The 26,727-nt window shown below is 58.7% G+C and overlaps 1 protein-coding gene across 7 annotated transcripts; it reads right to left on the reverse strand.

Annotated features, from left to right (window-relative positions):
- Positions 1-1,099: 1,099 nt before the first annotated feature.
- SNAPC4 (small nuclear RNA activating complex polypeptide 4) lies at positions 1,100-26,727 on the reverse strand. Of its 7 annotated transcripts, none has more exons than XM_058445510.1 (26): positions 26,612-26,727; positions 24,792-24,930; positions 23,507-23,553; positions 22,133-22,300; positions 21,829-21,954; positions 21,328-21,406; positions 20,774-20,855; positions 19,104-19,208; positions 18,954-19,026; positions 18,374-18,538; positions 14,831-14,920; positions 14,495-14,613; positions 14,036-14,178; positions 13,073-13,179; positions 12,816-12,910; positions 10,094-10,188; positions 9,313-9,392; positions 8,484-8,963; positions 7,555-7,638; positions 7,125-7,374; positions 6,586-6,656; positions 6,005-6,115; positions 5,242-5,269; positions 3,024-4,729; positions 1,864-2,002; positions 1,100-1,329 (listed from the first exon to the last, which is right to left on the reverse strand). In XM_058445510.1, exons 2-25 carry the CDS (start codon positions 24,919-24,921, stop codon positions 1,871-1,873), a joined length of 4,566 nt encoding a protein of 1,521 aa, XP_058301493.1. In that variant the 5' UTR covers positions 24,922-24,930; positions 26,612-26,727; the 3' UTR covers positions 1,100-1,329; positions 1,864-1,870. The 7 variants fall into 7 exon arrangements, with proteins under 7 accessions (XP_058301493.1, XP_058301495.1, XP_058301494.1 ...); XM_058445512.1 differs by lacking the exon at positions 26,612-26,727 and adding an exon at positions 26,492-26,591; XM_058445511.1 differs by lacking the exon at positions 26,612-26,727 and adding an exon at positions 26,087-26,236.

Raw genomic sequence — 26,727 nt, forward strand, 5'->3', positions numbered from 1 at the left:
AACCAAGTTGCCACCCAACAGCTTCGAGAAGGGGCCGCCAGGCTGGAAGGCCAGGAAGCTGGTGCAGAGCCTGCCTAACCATTCTCAGCCTCCGGCCCCCAGGCCTCTGCGGGGACAGCGTCTGACATCACACGTTAAGGAGCGGACAATTAGGGGTCCTCCTGGGCTCTCGGGAATGCCACATTCCAGGGGGCCGTGCCCCTCCTGGGCCCCCTCACCATCAGCATGAGCGAGTGTGCAGTGGGCCCTGCCAGGGAGCGAGCCGGAGCTGGCGCCAGGCCCTCATGACCCAGTGTTTCCCCAGCTTGTAAAACGAGGACCCCAGTGACTTCCCTGTGGTGTGTGTACTTAGGAGTTAACACACATACCATGTTCTCTAACCATATCGGAAGCTAAAAAGCAGTAACAGATATCGGCAAAATCCTTACATATTTGGAAATTAAATAATATACCGCTAAATAACCCACAGGTCAGAGTGGCCCCCAGGAGACTAGGCACCAGACTAGAGAACCAGGCACAGCAACACACGCTCAGGAGCGAGGCCGGCCATGGGACCGTCCCGTCTGCCAGGTGCCCGGGGCTGAGGCCCCACAGTGGTTCCAGTAAGGAGCGAAGCCCAGAGTGCCAAGGGCCTGGGGGCGCTGCTGCCACAGAGACGAAGGAAAGGGAGCGAGGGGACAGACGGAGAAGATGGGGGCTGGTCTTACGCCAAGAAAGGCCCATGCAAAAGGAACAGTGAAGTGGGGGGGCTGCCGCCGTGTCTGGGTAGCCAGGTCATCCGTTCCAGGGAACCCCCTGGGTCAGCCGGGGCGGTGCGAGGGCTGGCAGCCATCTGTGGAGGGTGCCGGCCAGCCTGAAGGACAAAGCCACAGATGCTTTCCAGGAAATGGGTGAAAGAAAGCCTGCTTCTCTGACGGGAGGGCAGCCGGGGTACAGGAGGCCTCCAGGACCCCAGTGCTGGGCCCCCAGCACGCTGCCTGTCCCCATACTGCCTGCACTACGGTGGCTCAGCCACCAGACAGCGGCCTGACCCCAGCCAGGTGGGGGGTCCCTGTACACTGCCCGGTATCTCAGGACAACAAAACCACAACAGCCTGTGTCCGGCTCCGCAATTAAAAACAGAACTTTATTCCTCCAAGTGTTCAGGTGTGCACTTGGGGAACAGCCATGCTCCGTGCCACACGGTCAGTTCGCAGGCCCGCCTCTGGTCACTGCGGACCTGTTTGGTCAGTGGCCAGCAGACACCTGGCCTCTGGCTGCCTCTCTTGCAGGCTGGGGGTGGGCTGTCTCTTGTCAGCAGGGCCACGGGCTTCTAAGAAAGTGCTTGTCCTGGAACATAGGAACACCCAGGTGGTGGGGTGCCCTTGACCCCAGCCAGACCCCAAGCAGTGCTGGGACAGACAAACAGGAACCAAGATCACCCCAGCGCCAGCCGCGCCCAGTCTGCTTGGTGAACCTGACCCACATGCACCAAGGGCCAGGCCAGGGCATCAGGGCCCTAGCAGTGAAAAGCCAGCCTGGTGGGCTGTGGTTGGTGATGGTGGGGAGATGACAGAGCAAATGCACGGGAACAGGGCACCGCCAGAGCACAGCGGCCAGGGAGGAGCCCAGACCCCAGCAAAGGCAGGGAATGAGCCTATGGTCGGGCGCAGTGGTGCCAAGGCCCGAGGCACGGGTGGCCAGCAGGAAGGATGTGGGTTAAATGCTTCTCCCCTGGAGGGCCTCCATGACCCTGGACCCGCCCACCTAACCCAGCATACCTGCTGTGAGTGCCAAAGAGCCGAGCAGAGGCAAGGCCCTGCCATCTGGACACCACTCCGTCCCCCGGGTCGTAGGGCAGTGGCCTCCCCACTCAGAACTCACCTGCTGCTCACACCAGCCGCCTCCGCTTCCGGCTGTGCCTGGCATGCCGGGTTCTGAGCACATCAAGGTTGTCAACATCAAGGTCATTAGAAGCATCCAGGCAGGAGGCGGCAGAGCATTTACCAGAGTCTGGGGCTCCCTGAAATACAATCCAGGCAGTGGGGACAAGAAGTGAGGAGGGGCCCTGTGGGTGTGTCCCACTGGGGACGGGGCACCCTCAGCTTGGGCGGGAGCTGCTCCAGGCACTCCTGGGGCCACACATGACCGTGCTCTCCCTCCCCTGGGGGCTCTGACCCCGTCTAAGCCATCCCTGTGGTCGGCCTCCTGCTCCCCCATGGGACAGCCATCACACCCCGGCAGGGCAGGAGGCTGTACACGGATGTGGCACGGGGGGCCTCTTCCCCCGGCTGGCCGGGGTCCTCCACCCACTCTTGGACATTGCTTCCTCCCTCACTTCAGCCCAGGGACTTGCGAGGCACAAGCCCGAGGAGAGATGGAAGGCCGTCTGCCACACTCCCTACGACAGGCCCACAGGTCCAGCTGAGGCTGCCTGCTTCTGGTGGTTTCTCAGGGAGGCCAGCCCCCCGGCTGCTGCAAGTGGGCACCCTGGCACCAGGGGAGAAGGCCTCTCTGGGGGCCCCAGCTTCAAATGCTTTCCAGAGTTCCAAACATGGTTTCACCTACAGAGCTTGGAAAACTCTTCCCAAGGATACTCAGAGAGGTGACAGCTGAGAGGGACTTTTGGGACCCCAGAAATCCAGGGACAAACACAGCCGCCACCCTCCACTGTACCCATGGCCCACCCTGGGAGCACACGTGTGTGTGGCGTGTGCGGCTCAGAGCCGGGTCAGCGTCTGTCCCAGAGCTTCTCGCTCAGACAAGGCCACCTGGCTGGGCAGCACCAAGATGGCTGGAGACTCCTACACGAGAATGAGGCCTCTCTTCTCCCCTTTTCCACAATGCCCCAAAGGGAGGCCACTTCTGCAGAATCTACACGCAACTGGGCAGGCCAGGAGCCAGCTTCCTCCTCCTAAGACACCCAGCAGCCAGCCTTCCTGCCCGCAACTTCCACCAGCCCCCACCCCACTGCTCTAGGCAGGCGAGGGCACCCCAGGGACCACTGCCTGCCATGGGGAAGTGGGGCTGGGTGCCTACCCTACCTGAGTGGGGCATGTGGCTGTGGTGCAGCCCGGCTGCCCATCCCTGTCTGCAAGTTCCAGCTCGCTCAGGAAGTCTTCATCCTCACTCTCGGAGCCCGCCCTCGAGGCTGCTGAGAGGGTGGTGCGGACGCCGTGTGGGGCCAGGGTGGCCAGGAGCGCAGGGAGGGTGAAGGCTGCCAGGAACCGCGCCCGCAACAGGAGGTAGGCTGGGTTGTCCTGGAGCTGCCCCCGCACCAGCCCCAGTGAGGCTTGCAGCGCTCCTGCCGGCCGCTCAGCCTCGCCCCCCGCCACCAGGGAGGTGGCCTTGTGCTCCAGGGCCTTCTTGTGGAGCAGGAGGCCGGACAGAGCTCGCAGGCTGCACAGGGCTGGGGGCTGGTAGGGCAGTCTGCTTCCCAGAAGAGGCACACGCACCCCCCGCTGGCCCCCCAGCCACTGCTGTGTAGCCGCCTCGCCCTCCTGGGACAGCAGGCCCAGGTCCAGGGCCCCCTTCTCAGGCCCAGGCTGGGGCAGGGGTGGCTTCTCCAGGCCCAGAGGCCCCCTCGGCTCCTGTGTCCCTGAGGGGGACCCCGGCATCCCCCCTGGCTCACTTGCTGGGATGACACCACCAAGGGCTGGCAGCCTCCCGGACCAAGGGGGTTCTGCTTCAGGGAGGTCAGCCTGGGAGGACCTCCTAGGCTCAGGTATCTCCCTGGCCACCTGGGCCTCTCCAAGGACAAGGGCCACACTGCCATCCACTTCTGCAGGACTTTGGGAGGGGGCGTGTGTGGGAGGGGCTGAGGGGTCTGTCCTGCAGGAATGCTCTGGTTCCGTGTCCATATTGGCTGGGGGCTGCCAAGAGCTGCTCAACGCTGGGGCCCTGGGGCCCTGGGCCGCCCGAGCCTCAGTCAGGGGAGGCAGCAGAGTAGCCAGCAGCCTTGCGGGGCCAGGGGTCCCTGCTGGCCTGGGAAGGCTCACCACAGCTGGCACAGGAACAGGGAGAAGCCCCTGGGCTGTGAGCACCCAGGTGACAGGCAGGGGGACACTGGCCGCCAAATGTGGCCCTCCTACATGCGTCAGGCTGAGGGGCTGGATGGGCAGCGGGGTGGGGCTGGGGGCTGCGGGGAGAAAGAGTGGCGCCTCAGGCAGGCCCTGCTTCCGGGATGCGGCGGGGGCCTGGGACTGTCCGAGACCACTCTCGGGGCAGCTCACAGAGATCTGGTCGGGGCCCAGGGCAGGGGCTTGGGAAGCAGCAGGGGCTGTGCCCTCGGCCCCCGTGAAGGCGGGAGCGAGGGGCAGGGCTTGCATGGTGGAGAGTCTCTTGTCCTTGGCTGAAGTCCCAGCCTCCTGCCAGGAGCCAGAAGTGCCAGGCTTGGCTGCTGCAGGGGCCCCAGGTCCAGAGAGCGGTACATTTGAGACGGTGGGACCTGGGGCTGGGCGGCCGTGTGGGGTGTGTGGTAGAGGGGGCTGGAGGATCACAGGCGAGGAGACCAGCAGCTGGGACGGGAGCAGCACCGGGCCCCGGGCAGCCTCCCTGGCACGGGCCTCCTGAAGCCGCTTCTCCTGAAGCAGCTCCGACACAGTCTTGGGCTTGGGCCGGGGGCCGGTTGGAGCCAGTGGGGACGCCTGGGGTAGGGTGCGCTCCACCCGGCTGGACGCCAGTCTTCGGCTCCCTTTGTGGCTGGCACTCTTTGAGGCTTCCTGAGCCGGCACGTTTGGGAAGAGGTGGCCTGTGGGGAGGAAACACCCACACTTGATAAGCCCCAGGCATCTGGCCCAGGGACAGCCCCTCGCTGCTATCCCCTCATCAGGAAGGACCATATGGGGAGCCTGGGGTCTTGAGCCAAGAGGGGGTCAAGCGGCACGTCCTGGGTCTCCCGCGTCACAGTGGCTACCCCAGACGGCAATGCTCCGGCCAAAGCCAGGGCAGTGGGCACTCTGGGAAACCCCGCCCATTTAATGCTGGCTGAGATCAGCTGGGAGCCCAGCTTGCCGGCACTGGGCATGGGCAGACCCTCGCTCCAGACGACCCCTGCCTCCGGGCCCCATGCTGGGGAAGGCTCAAGGCTGCAAGGGGAGCCTAGGGAGCTCCAAGCTGGCCCAGCCGTACTCTCATCCCTGTGGTGGGACTCGAGGGAGCTCTGTCACCAGGGGCCACAGGCTGTGTTGCTTGGGGGGTGCGGGTGAAAGCCAGGGCCAGGTTAGGCCTCTTCCCCACCAGGGCAGAGAAGCAGAGAGTTACCTGGGGTGCTCTGGGCACTTGAGGATGCCTGGAAATGAAGGAGAGGAGAGTCAGCAGCTCAGGTGTCCTCTGCGGGCTTGGACCACCTCTCCTAGCATCTGGACTATCCCCTACCACTCCCTGAAATGGGACGAGGCCCCAAGGGCTAGTGCTGGCCTCCCACACGCCTCTGTAGGAACTCCGGGGCCACAGAAGCAGCCAAGCGTGTGGCGCAGCAGGCAAAGGCCTGGCCACGTGCCCCCCCCCCGGCCAGTGCAGCTCCTCCCAAGGGTGCCCTCGAGAGCTCTTCTGGGGGGCTGGGGGCAGGGTGGGGTCCGCAGGGAGAGGCAGGGGGGCTGGAAGCACAGAGGCCCAGGGGTACCCCACTGCTGCCCCTGCTCCTCCAATGAGTGACACTGCTTTGTCACCCCACCCCCAGGTGACAGGGCTCAGGGGTGAGGCCTCGTTGAACTTGTGTGAGTTTGGTTTCTGGAGCAGAAAGGCAAGAACCAGGTATCCCCGGCAGACAGTGCCCATGTCCATGACCGCCCGGCGGGGCTATGGGGGAAAACAGGCACATGGGCCCCAGTGTCAGCCCCGACCTGCACCTGCCTGACTTCCCTGGGGCCTCTCAGGGCTGTGTCCCCTCAGGTGGGAAGTGCAGATGCCTCCCTGAGGGGCTGCGGTGGAGCGGGTGGCGGGGGCAGGGAGCCTCCGTGGAAACGCACTCCAGTGCCGGGGCGGGCAGTGGTCATCCTCACTCCTCACCCTAAGTGCCTGCTACCTGCAGAAGATGCACTGGTGGGTCCCGAGCACCAGCCTGGGGCAGCCTGGGTGGTAGGGCCTTCCTCTCTCGGACGACCTCCAAGCAGCCAGCAGTATCGATCTGGAACAGCTGCGGGACGCGGAAGGAGACCTAACCATAGCTGCTTTCGGAAGCAGCTCCGAAGCTCCGGAGGCCTAGGCAGAACCTGGGGCAGCCCTGAGGCTGGGGCAGCCACCTCGAGACCTCAGCATTCCTGCCCTCTGATGCAGACGCAGGGGAGGCCATGAGGCTGTGCACATCCAGGATGGCCTCCCATGTGCCCCAGGCCTGCTCTCCTCCCCCGGCATCTTCCACTCATACTGGGGCCCCACGGACCCCCTTCCCCGGACACTGTTTAGCCCGATGGGGGCAGTGCGTGCTGTAGCCGGCACCCCTTCCACATTCACTTGCTAACAGTGTAAGGCATGGAAAGTGCATTTTCCAGGCTAGAAAACTTGAGATAACTAGACTTTAAGGAATGAATCTACTGCAGATTTCAAAACTTCACCAAAAACTTTTTACAAGGCAAAGGAAAACGAAGCTCTGCCCAAGTAGCTTACCTGGGTAAACAGGGTAAACACAGGGGTGCTGGCCAGGCGGGCCTGCTGCAGCTGCTCCCTGAGGCCATCCGCTGCGGGCACAGGGGGTCAAGTGGAAAGCAGCCCCAGCTCCCACGGACACAGGGGAATAGGTGGAAAGCAGCCCCAGCTCCCATGGGCACAGGGGGACAGGTAGAAAGCGGCCCCAGCTCCCATGTACCTTTCGAGGCAGCTCTGGGAGCCAGGCCAGGGTGGGAGGGGAGGCCTTGGAACCAGCACCCCACAGCCACGGCTGGACAAGGGTGGGCCCTCTGAGCCCTGTCACCACCAAGCTGCCACGTGCTTGGCCCAGGAAGAGTGGTGGGGCACGGAGGGAGGGCTGGCTCTGACTGGGTGTCCTGGAAACCTTCAGGGACGGGAAGCTGACCAGAGGTGGCGCCCACCCCAAAAAGATTCCCCTGCTGAGGCCACTTCCCCAAGTGACCACTGCCTGCTAGGCTGGATGTACTCATCCTCACCCCTCGCCCCCAGGAGGCTCCCAGAGGAGCCCCAGGCCATACCTTGAGTCTGCACTGCAGCGGGTCTCTGGGAAGCCTGTGTGCAGGGCAGGACAACGTCCCCCACCCAAGGGGTCACAGCCAGCAGCAGCCTGCGGTTCAGGAGCCTCCGGTGCAGAGCGTGTCTCCAGCGCCGCTGCCCACTCTGGGTGGCTCTGTGCTGTAGCCACTGCACGTGGGATCGGGCCACGCTGTCAACAGAGCTGACCCCTGGGGATGAGGTGGGCAGGGGTGGCTGCCTCAGCTGCTCTTTCTGTAAGGAGACGGCAGCACCTGGGTCCCATGGCCAGGCTCGGCCCCCCGGAGTGGACCCTGCCTGGTGGCCAGTGCTGCCCTCCACCCCGATCAGGGCATGATCGGCGGGGAGAGGAATCACTCAGATCAGGGCAGCGTGCGTGGTGGCATGCGTGTGGGTGTTTGCAGCAGGCCTCACCTGTGTGCAGCTCCGAGCAGCCGTGTTGGCCCTGAGCACCCTCAGTACGGTCTCCACAGGCACTGTCAGCAGACGACTCCCACCCTGATGAGAAAGCTGCCTGAGGCAGGGCACGCGGGGTGTGCGGGACACATGGGGGCCTCCCCTCACCGCCCGCATGCGATGCCTCTTCACCCAGGCTCCGAAGCGCGGCTGCGCACAGCCCTGCTCTGCCTCACGGGAACGTCCACCATGGGAAGTGTGGGTTCCCCAGGCAGGGCCTCCCCGCTAGGCCTGGCTCCTGGGACATTAACAGGGTCCCATGCCCCCCAGCCAGTTCCTCAGGCTGACAGCAGCAGCCCTTCCAGGTGACGCGCCGGCCTAGGGAGATGCTGGCTGTGCAGCAGCGAGCCCCATGCACCTGGCTCTGCCAGTAGCTTCAGTGTCCACTGTCCCTGCCATGACTCCCAGGACAGACCAGCCCGTTCAACTCTGACTGCTCCCACGGACACGGCCAGAGATGGGCCTGACACGGTGAAGACCAGCCAAGACGAGCAGACACACCACAAGCCAGGCTGGTCCCAAGCGGATGGACAGGCCCTTCCCAGGGAGGGCCTCCAGGTGCACAGGCTCACGAGGAGGGGGGGGGGCTCCTCCCGCTGCCGCCTCTGCCCTCCCCAACCCTGGCTTGGGGGTGAAACGTTTCAGAAATGCCTCCAGGTCCAAGTGTCCATTCAGCCATACCCCTGAAACAGTCCACGAGCCAGGAAAAATGGAGGCTTCCCCAACAGTCCCCCGCCATGCACAGCTCTCCAGAGCTCAGCCAGAAGTAGCGCGTTCTGATGCGCACAAACCCTGGGGCCCTGCTGCTGCACTATCCCCGAGCGTCAGCCCTGGCGAGTGAGTGCCGAAAGTGCACTTCCCGTGGCACCCCTGGGGCCGGGGCCTACCTCGAGGGCCTGCTTCTCTGCGCCCGCCGGGCGAGTGTCTGCTGAATGGGAGGCCTGGGCAGCTCTCGGGACAGGGCCATGGGCCCTGGCAGGGGCCTGCGCCGGACTCGTCTCCTCTCCAGGAGCCGCGGCTGTGATGGAAGCTTCCTTGCTGCCACCCTGGCTGGCACTGGACCCCTTGGGAGGGCTGAGGGAGGCAGCGGGGCCTCCCAGCCAGGCCCCTGCCCCTCCTCTCCATGGCTGACTGGTGCTCTGCCTGGCAGGAACCCACAGATCCATGTCCGGGACCACGTACTGTGGGGACAGCAGTGCTCTGTCACCCTCCCCGGCCTGCGCCTGCTCTGGCTCTGGCTCCTCCTCCTCGCTGCTGCTGCTGCTGCTGCCCCCTCCACTGCTGCCACTGCTGCTGCTGCTGCTGCTAGAGCTCCACCGGATGCTGTGACGGGCCCTCCGCCGCCGCCTCCGGAGACCCTGCTTCTTCTGAGGGGAGGAAAGAGCTACTTAAAGGCCTTGGCAACCCCGGTTCACCAGGGGCAGCAAACAGGCCAGCCCTTTGGGGAGAGGCCCAAGTGGGGCGCCTCCGAGGTCAAGGGCAGCCGCTGCCAAGGCAGGGTCTCCCTCTGCCCTTGGCCACCCAGAAGAAGAAACGCCAAGACCAGAAACCAAACGCCCCCAATCCTCCTCCTGCTCCCCTCCCCTCCTCCTGCCCCCCCCCCCCCTCCTGCCCCCCTCCCCTCCTCCTGCCCCCCTCCCCTCCTCCTGCCTGCTGGACCCCCCAGTTGACCAGGCCGTTGTCTGGTTTCAGATAAAGAAGGAACGAGTGGCTCACCCCCATCATGATCTTCCACTTGCTTAGACACTGGGAGCCAGACCGATGGGGCAGCTCAGAAGCTATTTTTGCCCAGTGACCTACAAAAGCCAAATCCCATGGAAATGCCTTCATCCAAAGATTCTTCCCCAAGACAGGCTTGCTGTTCCCCAGGAGACTTGCTGTGGCCCCATCGGAGTGGCGCCACCTGTGCACTTTCACGCTGGGCAAGAACCAGGGGTCAAGCATGTTGGGCGCCTACAATTTGGCAGCATCTGATTCTCATTGGATGCTCAGCCCCTTAGGAAAGTTCTGCCAAACATGGAACTGAGAAGGAAAAATCGTCCTAAGCAGACACCACGGCCCTCACATATCTGCTCCCCCCAGGCTTCGGCACCAGCCATCCCCCACCATTCCTGCTCTTCACACAGTGTGGGGCAGCAGGAGGAACATGGGTGCTGCTCTCACAGGGCAGAGCCATAGTATCTGGTGTGTCTTTGAACATGGCAATACCACAGCTAGGATTTACTCTAAGGAGACACTGCAAATATAAGCAAAGACTTAGCTATAGAACACCCAGCTCGTCGGGTGTAGTGGCACACACCTGCAGTCCCAGCTACTTGGGAGGCTGAGGCAGGAGGATGGCTTGAGCCCAAAAGTTTGAGGCTGCAGTGGGCTATGGTCGCACCACCGCACCCCAGCCTGGACGACAGAGCTTGCTCTGTCATTATCCTGATCTCTTTTCTAAGAAACAAAACAAAACAAAAAAAGAAACTAAAAGAACAAACTATCAACAACTTACCAACACCATATTTTTCTATTAATTCAATTAACTGTTCCTCTTCTTTTAAATTCCACCGTCCCTTTTTCAAGCTGAAGTGTAATCTCCTGAGATACCTAAACGTGACATGAAAAGCAAAGAACATTTCAGATGCTGAGATGCCACCCACTGCTGCCCCAAGCGTCTTTAATGGTTTCTTGGATATGACACGAAAGGCGCAAGCAACAAAAGAAAACTATAGATAAAGTAGACTTCATCAACAGCTAAAGCTTTTGTGTCCCAAAGGACACCATCAAAAAAGTAGAAAGACAGCGTACAGGCTAGGAGAGAACGTTTGCAAGTCACGTGTCCAATAAAGGACTTGTATCTGAAACATACGAAGAACTCTTTCAAGTCAGTCATAACTAGACAAGTAATATCAAAAATGGGCAAAGGACTTAAACAGACACTTCTCTAAAAACCTATTTCTATGGACAGTCACCAACCACATGAAAAGAGGCTCCACATCAGCCCCAGGGAAGCGCATGTCAAAACCACGAGACGCCACTTCACACCCGCTAGGACGGCTAGTATCACAAACAGATCACAAGTGCTGGTGAGAGTGTGGAAAACCAGAGCCCTCATACATTGCTAGTGGGAATACGAAATGGTTCAACCCCTTTGGAAAACAGTCTGGCCATTCCTCAAAAGGTTAAACACAGCGTTACCCTGCCCCAGCAATTTCACTCGCAGGATATAGCTGAGAGAAATAAACACATATCTATGTAAAAAAGTGCAAGCCAATGTTCAGAATGTTTTCAGGGTTCATCCACGTTGTACCAGAATTTACAGAAATGCGGTGTTTATATGAGAATCCCACTCCCCTCCCATTTTTTTTTTTTGAGACGGAGGCTTACTCTGTCGCCCAGGCTGGAGTGCAGTGGCGCTATCTCGGCTCACTGCAACCACCACCTCCCAGGTTCAAGTGATTCTCCTGCCTCAGCCTCCCAAGTAGCTGGGACTACAGGTGCCTACCACGAGTGGCTAGTTTTTGTATTTTTAGTAGAGACAGGGTTTTACCATATTGGCCAGGCTGGTCTTGAACTCTTGACCTCATGATCTGTCCGCCTTGGCCTCCCAAAGTGCTGGGATTACAGGAGTAAGCCACCAAGCCCTGCAAACCCCTTTTTAAGGCCGAATAATATTCCCTTGTGTGAAAATTTTATTTTCCACTCATCTGCTGATGAATGCTTGGCCTTTCACTCTTGTAAATGATGCTGCTGTGAACATTGTTGTATCTAAGCTCCTACTTTCGATTCTTTTGGGTTTTATGCTTATCAATCTTGGGGGTATAATTCTATGTTTAACTCTCTGAGGAACTGCCATGCTTTCCACAGAGGCTGGACCATTTTACAATGCGCAAAGGTTTCAATTTCTCGACACCCTTGCCAACACGGTGACTTTTTTTTTCTTTTTAAATTAACAGCCATCCCAACGTGTGTGTGGTTTTGACTTGCACTTCCTTAATGACTCATGGCGCCGGGCATTTCTTCACGTGCTCACTGGCCATCTGTGCATCTTCTTTGGAGAGACAGCCACTCAAGTTCTTTGCCCACGTTTAGATTGGGTTGTTTTTGTTGTTGAACGGCTTTCTTTTTGGGGTGACGAAATGTTTTACAATTGATTGTGGTGATGGCTGCACAGCTCAATGAATACCAAATACTAAAAACCACTGATGTCTACACTTCAATTTTTTTTTTTTTTTTGAGACGGAGTTTCATTCATCGCCCAGGCTGGAGTGCAATGGTGCGATCTCGGCTCACTGCAACCTCCGCCTGCCGGTTTCAAGAGATCCTCTTACCTCAGCCTCCCGAATAGCTGGGATTACAGGCATGCACCACCACGCCTGGCTAATTTTGTACTTTTAGTAGAAACGGGGTTTCTTCATGTTGGTCAGGCTGGTCTCAAACTCCCAACCTCAGGTGATCTGCCGGCCTCAGCCTCCCAAAGTGTTGGGATTACAGGCCTGAGCCACTGAACCCGGCCTTCTACACTTCATTTTAATTAATTAATTTATATTTTTTTGAGACAGCCTTGCTCTGTCACCCAGGCTGGGGTGCTGTGGCATGATCTCACCTTACTGCAACATCTGCCTCCCAGGCTCAAGTGATTCTCCTGCCTCAGCCTCCCAAGTAGCTGGGATTACAGGCGCCACCCCTACCACGCCCAGGTAATTTTTGTATTTTTAGTGGAGACGGGGTTTCGCCATGTTGACCTGGCCTCAAGTGATCTGCCTGCCTTGGCCTCCCAAAGTACTGGGATTACAGGCGTGAGCCATTGCACCCAGCTTCTGAACTATACACTTTAAATGAATGCATTGCATGGTTTGTGAATTATCTCAATGAAGCTATTTTTGAAAGGACAATAGGCAGGAAAAGGAGGGAGCTGCAGCTGTCTGCCCAGGGGTCCTGCCCACCAGCAGTCTGAGAGAATTCAGACAAGAGTCAGGAAAAGCCGCCCAAGGAGTTGTCTCAAGTGGAGTCTGTGCCTTGCTCTGGGCAAACAAGCAATAAAGAAGTCAGGGTTGGAAAAAATAGCTTATCCGGGCCAACCCTGGCACACCAAGCACCCACAGGCCACGCCCTGCTCCTGTGATAGCAAATCACTCCTGGCCGCCGTCGCCCAGCCTGCCCACGGCCCACACAAGTGCACCTCGTCAGCGACCCACACGAGCCCCTCCCTCACCCAGCGCTGCGCGACTCACCGATCTCGACACTGGGCATCGCTCCTACCTGGCACCTCTTCCCGGATTTTAAACCAATCCTGCTCCCCGTATTTGGCAACAGCTTGAAGCAACTTCTGCAGGAAGGGACAGGCAGACAAGTGAAGCCTCTGCAGGCACGGCCGCAGCCTCCCCACCCTGAACCCAGTCAGAGAAGGGACCACTGGGGCACAGCAGCCGCTGAACACAGCCACGTCACCTTCCCAGAGCCCAGTTCCCCTAGGGTCCCGCACACTTACAGCATCTTCCTCCGGGGCCCAGTACCCCTTCTTCAGGCCAGGATCCAAGCTTTTGGTCCATCGGTAGATCAGCTGCATGGAGTCTCTCCCTTCCATATAGTAGACAACTAGGGACAGAGAAATAGGGAGGTCCTGCGGGGTCGAGACACACACCCTCTGTTTGGTAGACAGCTAGGGACAAGGGGGTCCCGTGGGGCCGAGACACCCACCCTCCATATGGGTCACATAGAAGAGTCGCTTTGGCCAGGTGCAGTGGCGTCACGCCTGTCATCCCAGCACTTTAGGAGGCAGAGGCTGGCGGATCACCTAAGGTCAGGGGTTCGAGACCAGCCTGACCAACATGGTGAAATCCCGTCTCTACTAAAAATACAAAATTAGGGCCGGGCGCGGTGGCTCACGCTTGTAATCCCAGCACTTTGGGAGGCCGAGGCGGGCGGATCACGAGGTCAGGAGATCGAGACCACGGTGAAACCCCGTCTCTACCAAAAATACAAAAAATTAGCCGGGCGTGGTGGTGGGCGCCTGTAGTCCCAGCTACTCGGAGAGGCTGAGGCAGGAGAATGGCGTGAACCCGGGAGGCGGAAGCCATGATCCACCTGGCGACAGAGCAAAATCCGTCTCAAAAAAAAAAAAACAAAATTAGCCGGGTGTGGTGGCACATGCCTGTAACCCCAGCTACTTGGGAGGCTGAGGCACGAGAATTGCTTGAACCCGGAAGGCAGAGGTTGCTGTGAGCCAAGATCATGGCATTGCACTCCATCCTGGGCAACAAGAGTGAAACTCCATCTCAAAAAAAAAAAAAAATGTCACTTGAGTCACCAAGAAGCGAACTGTGGAATAGCCAGGACTGTCTAGGCCCTCGCCTGTCTTGTTGCCTCTCTGTGAATTCTCCCTGCAAGTCTCCAGTGTCCTGATGCGGGGCCCTGTGACAGCCTGAGAGCCGCTGGGGCGGAGGGGCCTCACTTCTGCGGTAGGGGATGTGGCTGCCGACGCGCATCTCCTGCACCAGCTGCGTGAGCATGCGGTCCTCCTCCTCCGTCCACTCCTTGCGTTTCAGGGCTTTGTTGTGCTGCTGGAATTTCTGCAGGCACTGGAAGGCGCTGCGGCTGGTCTTCCCAAGGCCCAAACAAAAGCAAATGAGTGTTACTGCGCGGCGGGATGTCCAGATCTGTCTCTGAGAGTGCCCCAGGGCACAGGTGGGCCCATGAGCCACTTGGGTGACCCTTCTGCAGACCCCAGCTCTCCTCCTCCCAGACTCCTGTGGGCTGATGGAGAGCACACCACGGAAGGAAGACACTACACTCACGAAATTGGACCAGGAGGGACCAGGTGAGAGAGGAATCAAACCTTCACTTAAGAAAATATTAAGAAAAATTCACAATAGGTAAACTGATAAGACTCCAAAACCACATTGCAACTCACTCAACAGAAACTCCCAGCTTGGCAAGGGCTGGGAGACGCACTGCTCTGCATGGGGCACGCTCTTCAAATGCAGCTGCTAGCACCTTCTCTGCCTTCTCGAGCTCTAGGGTATCTCGCAGCTAAGGGGTGTGGGGTAGGGGATGCACAGGACAGCCCCTGGTTTAGTGTCCACGTCTCAGGAGACGCCCTCAGACAAGAGTGCCCCAAAATGACTCTCCCAGCTTCCCTGTGTGGCTCAGCTCAGCAAACCCACCCTCAGTCCACAGTAGACCATCTGCCCAAATCTTTTCCTCACTCATCTCCTCAAGGGGTTTTCCAAGAGCTGATGAGTGTTACCTGAACCCTGTTCTCTGAAAGTGAGCTGCTGGGTGGCAGAGGGCACGCAGGGCTGGACGTGCTGTGAGGTTTGCTTTTTCTGAAAGTGAGCTGCTGGGTGGCAGAAAGCGCGCAGGGCTGGATGTGGTGCCGCTGAGCTGTGAGTTTTGCTTCCATGGTTTTCTTCCCCACCAAATCCTTCCCAGCTCGCTACAGCACAGGTCAATCTGAGACTTGTTCACCACAAACAAAACCACCACCCCGGGGTGTGCGAGCTGCAGGGCAATCCTAGTCAACATGTGTGAGCCTCGCCCCCGCGCCCCCACGGGAGCGCTTCTGGGAGCATCAACACACTCGAGGCCTCACCCGTCCTTCTACACTCAAGCTGGCGCTTCCCAACCAGTGGAAAGAGAGACCCTTCTCACACCTATCCCAAGCCTGCCGAGGGAGCTGGGAAGGCAAAGGACTCGGGGGTGGGGCGGGATTCAGAGCCAGGGCCTGCTGGGGTAGCTGAGAGCAGCAGCTCTCAAAGGGGGCTAGAGGGTGGCTGGAGGGAGGCTGGAGGGAGGCTGGAGGGAGGCTGCTGAGGCCTTAGTCTGGCTTTTCTTGACAGTGACTAAAAACACTTCCCTGGAAGGAGAAAGAATGTGGTGGGGGAAAGTGCTGGCGCCACGCTTTCTGATATTAACAGAGAAGCATGTCTGACTACGTGTTCCAAGGAGAAAAAGCCATTAATGGATGGAAGACAGTTGAATTCCCAAAAATCACAAGGAGAAAAACTGGACTTACGGTTTCATCAAACCAGCAAGACAGAGTGGAAGGAAAAGAGGCCACAAAGTAAAGCGGACTCAACACCCCAGACCCAGGGAGGGCACCAGGAACAACCACCCTCCCACAAAGCCAGAGGTTGGTCAGGCGGGTGGGAAAGCAAAACCCAGCTGCGTGCTGCTTTCATGAAAACACTTGGAAATGACGATTTGTTAAAAGGCTGAAAATACAGGGATGGGCCGGGCGCAGTGGCTCACGCCTGTAATCCCAGCACTTTGGGAGGCCGAGGTGGGTGGATCACGAGGTCAGGAGATCGAGACCATCCTGGCTAACACGGTGAAACCCCGTCTCTACTAAAAAAATACAAAAAATTAGCCGGGCGCAGTGGCAGGTACCTGTAGTCCCAGCTACTTGGGAGGCCGAGGCAGGAGAATGGCGTGAACCCGGGAGGCGGAGCTTGCAGTGAGTGGAGATCGCACCACTGCACTCCAGCCTGGGCGACAGAGGGAGACTCTGTCTCAGAAAAAAAAAAAAAAAATCAAAAAAAATAAAAAGAATAAGGGAGATAGAGAGATAACGACTTTTAAAAAAAGCATAGTTTGCAAAGTAAATACAGTCATCACGGCCAGGTGTGGGGAATCACGCCTGTAATCCAGCACTTTGGGAGGCTGAGGCGGGCAGATCACTAGAGGTCAGGAGTTTGAGACTCCTGGCCAACATGGTGAAAACCCATTTCTACTAAAAATACAAAAGTTAGCTGAGCGTGGTGGCGGGCGCCTGTAATCCCAGCTACTCAGGAGGCTGAGGCAGGAGAACTGCTTGAACTAGGGAGAAAGAGGTTGCAGGCAGCCGAGATCGCGCCACTGCACTCCAGGCTGGGCAATAGAGCTGGACTCTGTCTCACCAAAAAAAAAAAAAAAAAAAAAAAAAAAAAAACCAAAAAAAACGGTCATCATAAAGTTATGTGGGCTGAGCACAGTGGCTCACGCCTGTGATCCTAACACTTTGGGAGGATGAGGCAGGAGGAGTGTTTGAGACCAGGAGTTCAAGACCAGGTCTCTATTAATTACATAAGAAGTTATGTGTTGGGGGAGTGGGGGGTGGGGGCGGAGGAGAGCATCATGAAAAAGAGCTAATGTGGCCAGGCGCAGTGGCTCATGCCTATAACCCCACATTTTGGGAGGCCGAGGCGGGTGGATCACAAGGTCAGGAGTTTAAGACCAGCCTGGCCAATGCAGTGAAACCCCATCTCTACTAAAAATACAAAAATCAGTCAGGCGTAGTGGTGCCTGCCAGTAGTCCCAGCTACTGGGGAAGCTGAGACAGGAGAATCGCTTGAACCCGGGAGGCGGAGGTTGCAGTGAGCCAAGATTGCGCCACTGACTCCAGCCCGGGCAATAGAGAGAGACTCCATCTCACAAAAAAAAAAAAAAAAAAGAAAGAGAAAAAGAGCTAACGAGCTAATGCATGCTGGGCTGAATCCCTGGGTGATGGGCTGATCTATGCAGCAAACCACCATGGCACACGTTCACCTATGGAACGAACCTGCACATCCTGCACACGCAGCCCTGAACTTAAAAAATATAAAAAACAAAAAGAAAAAAAAAAGTAGACTCCGATTAAAAAAAGTTACGTGTACTAAACTATGTAGCAGTAAAATATATATAAAAGAAAAACTGATTTTTATTTTTATTTTTATTTTTGAGATGGAGTCTTGCTCTGTCGCCCAGGCTGGAGTGCAGTGGGGTGATCTGGGCTCACTGCAAGCTCCGCCTCCCGGGTTCACACCATTCTCCTGCCTCAGCCTACGGAGTAGCTGGGATTACAGGCACGCGCTACCACGCCTGGCTAATTTTGTATTTTTAGTAGAAATGGGTTTTCACCATGTTGGCCAGGAGTCTTGAACTCCCGACCTCAGGTGATCCGCCGGCCTCGGCCTCTCAAAGTGCTGGGATTACAGGGGTGAGCCACCGCACCCAGCAGAATTAAACTTCTTTAAAGGCAAACTCAGTTTAATAGCTGATATAGATTGGGCCCTACTTACAGAGAACACACCTTTTTCTTAAAGACAGTTTTGGTGAGTTTAGCTCGGTCTGCTATAATCAGGTGCTCTGCCATAAAAAAGTAAAATATATTTGAAAAATGGAGATTTTACACATCACGCCCCTAGTTCATGTTCAAATCAAATTCAGATAAAGAACCACCACAAGAACTCCCAGAAATCCAACTATTTAAAAATGGAAACATACACTCCTAGATACACCTAGGTCCAAAGAGGCAATAAAAATGGAAACTAGAGCTACTCTGGAAATCTATGAGAAGAACAGTTCACACCAAGCTGCTCTCAGAAGAGTGTGGCCTAACAAGCCTCATCATCAAGACAAGAGGCCCAAGTCAGTAAAGAACTGAGTCCTCACTCAGGAAACCAGAAAAGCGGCAAGAACTCACACGAGGAAAAAGCGTTCTTTAGAAACATCAACAGAATAAACTCCCAAGGCTGATGGAGACAGAGGAAGACTAGAAATAAGAAAGGAGACGGACTCCGGTATGCTGGGCATGCACCGCTGCATGGGGAGACCTGGAAGGCTGGGAAGGCCCAGGGGAGCTGCAGCAATGGCCTAGTGGCAGAGAGGGCTGGGCAGGCTCCTTCTCCAGGGCCACAGCCTGGAGGTGGCAACACATAGAAACCTGGCGGTGAGTGAGCACTGGGGACCCCGCACCCGTCAGCAGCCTCCCGCTATACGGCCCACGCGCCCTCAGGTCTCCTGGCCCCCGGGGTCCAGGCCAGGCCCTTACCCCCAGCTCCTCTGCAATCTTCTGCCACTCCAGGTGGCCGTGTGCAGCTGCGATCGCCTGCAGCCGCTCCTCCTCCTCCCTGCTCCACTCCTGCTTGTTGATGCTGGGGTGCTCCGAGTTCTGCCAGAACTTCCGGATCTCCTCTGCGCTGCGGCTGCCTTCAAACTGCACCGACAGAGACACTCAGCCTTGTAGGCCACTGACCCCAGGGGCACCCTAGATGCAGCTCCAAGCTGAGCTGTTGCTCTCTGCCAACTGGAGGCTTCCACGGCTGCAAGTAAGCGGAATCTTCGTCCAACTCACTAAGCCTTGCATAGCCAAACATGTAGACTTGGCTCCAGATGCAAGGCCGGGAGCCTTCCAGACCATCTCAGAAAGGGCCGTGCACCAGCGGGAAGGCCCTCATGAGGCCACTCGCCACTCCCAACTGCGGGACATGCTCTTGACCTGGGTGGGCGGGAGGTCACAGCAGAACCTGTTGCCAGGGAGGGTGTGGCCTTACCACCCAATTCCAACTGCACCCGGGCTACAGGGAACTGCACTCTGAGCTGCTTGGGGCTCAGACCTGCCCCTGACTTACGTTAATATTGGAAATCTTCTCCCAGTCGTGGCTGTCCAGCCTGTTCCCCAGCAAGGTCTCTTCTGGAAGCTGGCTAGAGGAAGGGATGAGGGTATTGGCGCCACGCCTGGCCTGTGGGCTCCCCTAGGCCCTCCCGGGAGGCCCCCTCACTTGATGTCCTGGATCTCCTTCTCGGCTTCCCGGGCCTGCTTCTCCAGGGCCTGCCTCTCCAGCTCACTGGAGACTTTGCTCTGCTTCTGGTGCAAGTACTCGAGCCTGCAGGGCAGAACAGAGGCAAATGGGCTGGGGCATGAGGGCTGTGGGGCGGGATGGGTTCTCTGTGCATTACAGGGTGAGGAGTGTGAGCTCGGCAGAGATTCCGAGCCTCCCTCACCCTCCTTGCCTCGGCCTCCTCACCCATGAGGGAAGCTGTAGCACCCACCTCCAGGCTGCCACCGGGGTGGGAACGGCTGCAGTGTCTGCTGACACAGAGGCTACCGCCTGCTGGCCCCCGTGTCTCAGAGCCTCGCCATAGCCCTCCCGAGCCTCAGTGCCCCAGCTCCCAGCCTGTGCCTGGCACAGAGACACAGCCATAGGCTGATGTCCTGACTGGTGCCCAGTGAGGAGGCCGGAGGCTGTGAGGCCACAGTAAAGAACCACTCCCCAGAGCAGGCCAGGGAGGAAAACCCAGCTCTCCCTGAGCCTGAGGAGAGACCCACTGTCGTCACTGCAAACCCTGACCCCATATGGACATCAGGCCACGGGGGGGGGAGGCGGGACCCGGGACCCCTGGAGTGGCCAAAGGCCTCTCAGTGCCCAGGGATGCCCTGGCAGCTTGTATTCTAAAGGTACCCCCTCTGCCTTGAGAGCTCATGGTGGCCGCACAGAAGACAGGTGGGGACCTGCTGTGCTGTTGAGGGAGTGGCCAACCAGGTGCTGCTGGGTCGCTGGACTCTGGGAGCAGCTGTCTTTGACCAAAGTCATCAGGATAGCAGTGCCTTCTATCAGGTGCAGACAACAAGGCCGTGCTGTGCCTTGCTTTGGTCACGTAATATCACCCCATCAGCAAACAGCAGGTTTCAGGAATGCGGAAAGGGAAGCCCAGAGAAGAGAAGCTGCCTGAGCCACACCCCTCATCATGGCCGTGTGGACCAACCCCGCGCCGAGCCACACCCCTCATCATGGCCGCGTGGACCGACCCCACGCCGAGCCACACCCCTCATCATGGCCGTGTGGACCGACCCCGCACCGAGCCACACCCCTCATCATGGCTGTGTGGACCGACCCTGCACCCCGAGCCACACCCCTCAACGTGGCCGTGTGGACTGATCCTGCGCTTCGCCGCCCGGCCATGGGGAAGCCCCCTTCAAGGGGAAGGGGCATAAACTCCAGGCATGAGCATCTCTCCATGGCCTGGCAGGACCCGCTGCAGAGAACAGGCATGCAGCTAAGCTGAACCTCTGCCAAGCCCAAACCGACCAGCCTTGACTTTTCCTGTTGGCCAGGAAAGGCTGTTGTGTTTGTTTTTGAGACAGGGTCTCACTCTGTCACCCAGGCTGGAACGCAGTGGTACAATCACAGCTCACTGCAGCCTTGACCTCCTGGGCTCAATTGATCCTCCCACCTCAGCCTCCCAAGTAGCTGGGACCACAGGTGTGCACCACCACACCCGGCTAATTTTTTTACCTTTTGAAGAGATGGGGTCTCACCATGTTGCCCAGGCTGGGCTTGAACTGGGTTCAAGAGATCCTCCTGCCTTGGCCTCCCAAAGTGCTGGGATTCCAGGCATGAGCCCTGCGCCCAGCCTGAAGGCCGTTTTTGACCTTTGTTTTTAGACTTACTTCAGTAACTTGGGCTGAAGCAATCGCTGCAGGCGGTCACTCACCACTGACTTTCGGAGCAAGGCCTTTTCCCAGTTTTTCCCTGAGAAGAAGCCACAGCATCATCACTGAGGGTCTGGATCCTCTCCACGGCCCAGCCCCCGCGGCCGGTGTGCACTTCCCGAGGCAGTGGGGAGGGGGGGGCCCACAGCGAGTAAGCAGCATGCCAGGCCCACAGATGCGGCCCCTCCACCCAGCCAACAGAGCTCCACCCGAGGCCTGGCGCCAGCTCACGGGTAGGGCCACCAGAGCTTTGCGGCCCAAGACAAGGTGGGGAGACTGAGCAAGAGGGTGGGGTGCGGCCTGGCCAGCCCCTCATGACTGGTGTTCTGGAAAAGACCTGCTCGGTGTGGAAAGGCAGGAGTCAAGGGGCCAGTCCCAGTGGTGAAGGCCTGAAGGAACCACGAGGTCACAACAGAGAGAGGTCTGAGAACTTGGGGAAAAACTGGGGAAAGCAGGGCCATGGGGAGGTGTCCCGGGCTCAGGGGTGCCGCAGGGCCGGCTGGGGCTCTTACATTTGGTCACGAGGAGCTCCTCGAAAGCCTTGATCCCCTGGGCAGCCTTCTCTCGTGTGTCCTCGTTGGCAGGTGGCCCCTGTCAGGGTGGCACGGCATCACCACAGGCACAGACCACATGTGCTCCCTGCAGGCCCAGCACATCCCTCCAGAGCCCACGAAAGGACTCGGGCTCCCCCTGCCTCCTGTCCTCCTGTATTGTGAGGCTGGGGGGTGCAACCCTGCCGGCCACTCCATGAGGCCTAATGAGGTCAAGCCTTGCATAGGCAACACTGGCACCTCTACGAGGGCTTGCTCATCGCTTTACAGGGCCGTCATGGCAGCCCAGCGCAGAGCAGAGGGCAGCTTGCCCACCATGGAGGAGGCAGTTTGAAGGAGGTTGGCCAATGTTATCTTGAACTCACAGGAATTCACGACTCCCTGCAGCAGGACTTGGAGGACAAGAGCCCTTCCCACGGTCCACAGAGCCTTGCCAACAAGAGCAGGGCCTCGGCCACTCACCACGCCCGTGACCTTGTCCTTGAAATACGGCTTCATGAAGTGCCCCATGTATGTGCTTGGGGGCAGGCTCTTGCCGTCTTTCACCTTGGTGCCTTTGGACCCAGCCAGATCCCTCATGAGTTCCTCCTGTGACAGACACAAGGCAGGGACCCCTCTGTGGACCAGCAGCAATTACTCTCCCTGCGGAGGCGACCCGGGGCAGAGGAGAGGCAGGGAGCTGGGGAGCCCTGGACCTGGGAGGCCCAGCTGTGGGGGGCTCTGGGGGTGGGGAGGTGTGGGCACAGGGGGCTGAGGCCCGTCCCACCTGCTGCTCCCGGTTCTGGGCCAGCAGCAGGTTGGCCTCGGCCAGCTTCTCCTGGATGACCTCCTGGTAGACCATGTTCAGCTGCAGGCAGGTCTCTGGGTCTTCAGGGAGGGTTTTATCCTTGGGGTCGTCCTCGTCATTGCTGGCTTCGCCCCACCTTTCTTCTTCCTGGTTACGAGCCAGAAATGGCATGTGAGGAGATGAGACATGGATGCTCCCCTGTCCTCGGGAGCCAGTCGCCCATCGCTGAGCCTCTGGGACACCGAGGCAGCTCTGGCATAGCAATACCTGACGTGGAAGCAGGAAGTGACCCTGGTGGGCAGCGGGAGGGCGTGTGAGTTTGGGAGTGGAGCCTGTCACTCTCAAGGCGGCCTGTGTGCGCCTTTCCTAATCCACAGCAGGCAGAGCCTCCAACCTGGAATGCGCCAGGGCTGGGGTTGCTGCGAGGCAGCAGGCAGCTTTCCAGGACCACAGGCGTCCTGTGAACCCTGAACTCTGTCCTGAGCCCCTGTCGTGTGCATCACCAGCAAAGCACGGGGAGCAAGCGTGTGTGGGAGGAAAGTCTCTGCAAAGCCAGGAAGTGGACGCGGTGAAAATGCCCGTTGGGAGGTGAGGTGCCCACAGGCTACAACAGGGTGCTCACCCACAGAAGGTGAACCACACAGCCACGCAAACATGAGGCAACTCAGTACCCACCGACTTGGCGGAAAAAGGAAGCAGCAAATTGCCAACGTTTTCCAAAGTGAACAAAAAGCAGCTAACAAAATAATGACTGGCCTCACACAGCAGTTGCCAGGTGCTGTTTGGGTGCTCGTGTATTTTTCTTTTTTTTGAGACAGGGTCTCACTCCATCACCCAGGCTGGAGTGCAGTGGTGCAATCACAGCTCACTGGAGTCTTGGCCTCCTGGGCCCAAGTGATCCTCCCGCCTCAGCCACCCAAGTAGCTGGGTCCACAGCCACGTGCCACTGCACCAGCTAATTTTTGTATAGCTGCTCGTGTTAACCGACTTGTGCTGTAAACGTCCCCGCTGCCCCACAGGAATCTGAGGCACAGAGAGGTGAGCTGTGAGGGGCAGGACCCAGGTGCACAACCCACAGCTTTCCTCGAGTGACAGACGCCACACAGGAGACAGAGGCATACAGCTATGAGCTCAGAAAAAACCCAAGGGGTGTGATCGCCAAGCTGTTAACGGTGGTTATTTCTGGGGACAATTTCAATGACAAATGCTTTTTAATTTTTTTATAACAAACGTGCATCATTTTTATAATGCAGAAAAACCAATATGGGTTCAAACCATGCCCCCTCCCAGGCTACTTTGGAAGGTGGTGGCAGGCCTAACCCAGTGGCACAGCCAGATCAGGCCAGCAGTTACCGAGATCGGCGGATCGGCAGGATCCAAGTCCTCAGAAGGTGGTGAATCTGTAAGAAACACAAGCAACACAGTGTTGGTGACCAACGTCTGGGTCAGGGTGGGGTCGCAGCTCACCACTGCTTCTTGGGCAGAGGGGAGAGGGCCTGGGGCTGTGCGGTAGTGAGAGCGCCTCAGGCTGAGGCTTGCGGTGAGCAGACCTTCCCTCCCTGACAGCGGGGTGGGCGCTGGACCAAGGCCGGGTTAGCCAGGTAGAGAAGACTCTGACCACACACTGGGGACCTCCAGGCACACAGGACAAAGCTACACAGGGTTATTTCACTGGATGGCACAAGCTATCTTGCACTGGAGACAAACGGGGAAAGTTTAGCGGAAAATGGACCTCTCCTTCAGGAGCTCAGCCAGTCAGATGGGAGGCACGGACGTAGAGGCCCTGACCACAGGAGAAAGATAGCAGGTTGCCTGAGACACAGGCCCTGGGACTGGGAGAGGTGGGAAGCAAGGCTGGGGGGGGTTTCCTGTCAGGGCAGCAGCTGGTGGGGTTGGGGTAGGCTCAGAAGCCAAAGGGAGCACGGAGGAGAACACATGAGGAGGGGAACATGTTGGGAGGGGAGGCTGTGGGGTGGGGAGCCTATGGGGTGGGGAGCACATGGGGAGGGGAGTATGTGGGGTGGGGAGGGGAGCACATGGGGTGGGGAGCACTTGGGGTGGGGAGCACGTGGGAGAGGGGAGCACGTGGGGTGGAGAGCACTTGGGGTGGGGAGCACATAGGGAGGGGCGCATGTGAGAAGAAGAGATCCTAGGGGTGTGAGCTGTGGTGACCATCCAGGCATGGACTGTCCAGGCTGCCATCTGGTGAGGTCCAGGCCTGCCCCCTCCTCCCAGGATGGTCCACTCCAGAAGCCCTGCACAGGCCCAAGGAGGCCAGGGCCAGACCCTGGGACGCCTAGAGCCCAGGGTACACACACAGCCAGCTGGTTCAGGGGCTAGCAAAGGAGGAACTGTCAGCTCTCTCGCTGGAGTACAGGCAGACACTGGTACAAGCAGCACCAGCCATCGTTTATTATTATTATTATTTTTAGAGACAGGGTCTTGCTGCGTTGCCCAGGCTGGACATGAACTCCTGGGATTGAACAATGCTCTCGCCACAGCCTCCGGAGTCCCTGGGGTTACAGGCCCGAGAGACCACACCGGGCTACCATCACACCCTAATGTGCCTGAGAGGAACCCAGGGGGCAGACCAGCTGTTCTCACCAGGACCTCAGGAGGCCAGGTACAAGGGGCTCACCTGCTTCAGAATCTGACTCAAGACTTGATTCTGAGATCTCCACATGGGTGCCGGAGGAGCTGGGATCCAAAATCCTTTCCAGCTCCTTGATCTCCTGTGTAATCTTCTCTCTTTCAGCATCTACGTCCATGACTTCTATCTGCCTCTAAAACACACCCCATTGTTACGAACCAAGACTATGCCAGGATCCCATTCTCCTTCAGACACACCCGCCCACAGGGGATGGCAGAAGCCTACTTGGCAGTGGGCACTGGGCTCCGCAGAGAAAGATTAAGAGGCCAGGCACAGAATCGGGGAGCCCTGGGGCGGCAACCTCAGACCCCACGAACTCCTGCTATGTGCTCTGCCAGGAGCCTAAGCCCCAGGAACATCTCCCGCCTGCTCTGAGGCTGCAACCAGCACAGGCAGGGAGTGGATGAACAAGGACAGGCCCCGCTGTCCCATCTCTGCTCCCACACCAAGCCACGCGGAAACTGGCCACCCAGTGTAGAAGGTGTGGGGTGCAGTGGCAAAGTCACTACAGGGCAAGGACACAGCCCGTGACCCACTCTGGCCATCCTGCTCTCCCATAGCACAGAGCCGGACCACAGAGGGCACTTGAGAAACGTTCACAGAGACACACACTGAGACTGTCCAGGTGACAGGCACTAACGGCATGGGGGAAGGAAGCTCCCAAAGGCAAGGCTGGCTGTTCTCTGTGCATCCAGAACAGCACCTGGAACGTGGCAGTGCCTGACACTAACAAATGTTTGTCAAGCTTTTTTCTTAGGAACTGTGGTCCAGGAAGTCTGAAGAGAGAAGGACGCTAGAGAGACAGAGTGGGAGACTGAAGCATTAGCAGAGAAAATCTAAAGGAATCACTAGCACATACCCGGGAGCCCAAAACACCCAACAACAAAGAGAAATGCCCTCCCCCGTCCTTGGCGTGGCTCTCCCTGCTGGAGACTGACTGAGGCCCTGCCCAACTGGAACAAAACCAAAGCATCCACCCGCGAGCACCGTTAGCCGCATCAGCAGCCCAGGTACCCTCACTCCTTCGCAAAGCTCCTTGTTTATGCCCGAAATGCTTGTGAACCTGTAAACTCAGCTAACAGCCGGCCAGAGGCAGAGCTGGCAGCGACCGCAGGCTGGTTCAGCGCTCCGGGCCGTTGGAGACGCTTTCCCCTGGAAGCCTCACGCAAGAGGCTGCTGCCTCCCCCTCCCCATGTCGCTCAGGTGAGCAATGATCAGCAGGAAGGAGGTCAAAGTCACACGTGCTGAGCCACTGACATCAGGGGCTGTCCCTCTCCCCGTACCCCTCTTCCAAGGGCTGGTCATGAGGGCTGCCCATCAAGACGGAGCGCAGCAGGCGGTCCCTCCAGCCCCAGCTGCAGGGACGCCACCCGGACTCGGCTGGGCCCAGGGAACCCCAGGAAGCGCCAGGACGATGGGCGTTTATGCACGGGCTTGGGAGACAGACCCGGCCCAGGCCCAGTTCCGCCTCCTGCTCGATGCGAGACCTGGGGAAACCCCCTCCGAGGCTCGGCCACCGCGGAATCGCCGGCGCAGTCCCCGAGACGCACGCGGGCGCCCTGCAGCCGGGACCACCCCGCCGGAGCCTCGTCAGAGCCCGCGGGGGCCGCAGCCCGCTCCCAGCCGAGGGGCTCCCAGGGCCGGAATCCCCGCGCGCCCAGGTTCGGCCGGACGAGGCCACGCCACACCTGTTTCCCCGACTGTGGGCGCTGCCCCGCCCCCGTCCCGGGCCTCGGCTATCCGCTCCTCGGGACAGCGCCCCCTCCACGGGGAGAGCCCGGGAGCTGCCTGCGCCACCCGCGCCTCACCTGCTAGGCGCAGACCCTACCAGCCCGCACAGACCCCGCCGTCGCCCGGGCGACCGCAGACTCGACGTTTCCGGCGGCTGCATAACCAGAGCGCCGCCCGAGGCAGTGGCCGGAAG

Source organism: Hylobates moloch, unplaced genomic scaffold (genome assembly GCF_009828535.3).
Source record: "Hylobates moloch isolate HMO894 unplaced genomic scaffold, HMol_V3 SCAFFOLD_10, whole genome shotgun sequence".
In the NCBI taxonomy this organism is placed as follows: Eukaryota; Metazoa; Chordata; class Mammalia; order Primates; family Hylobatidae; genus Hylobates; species Hylobates moloch.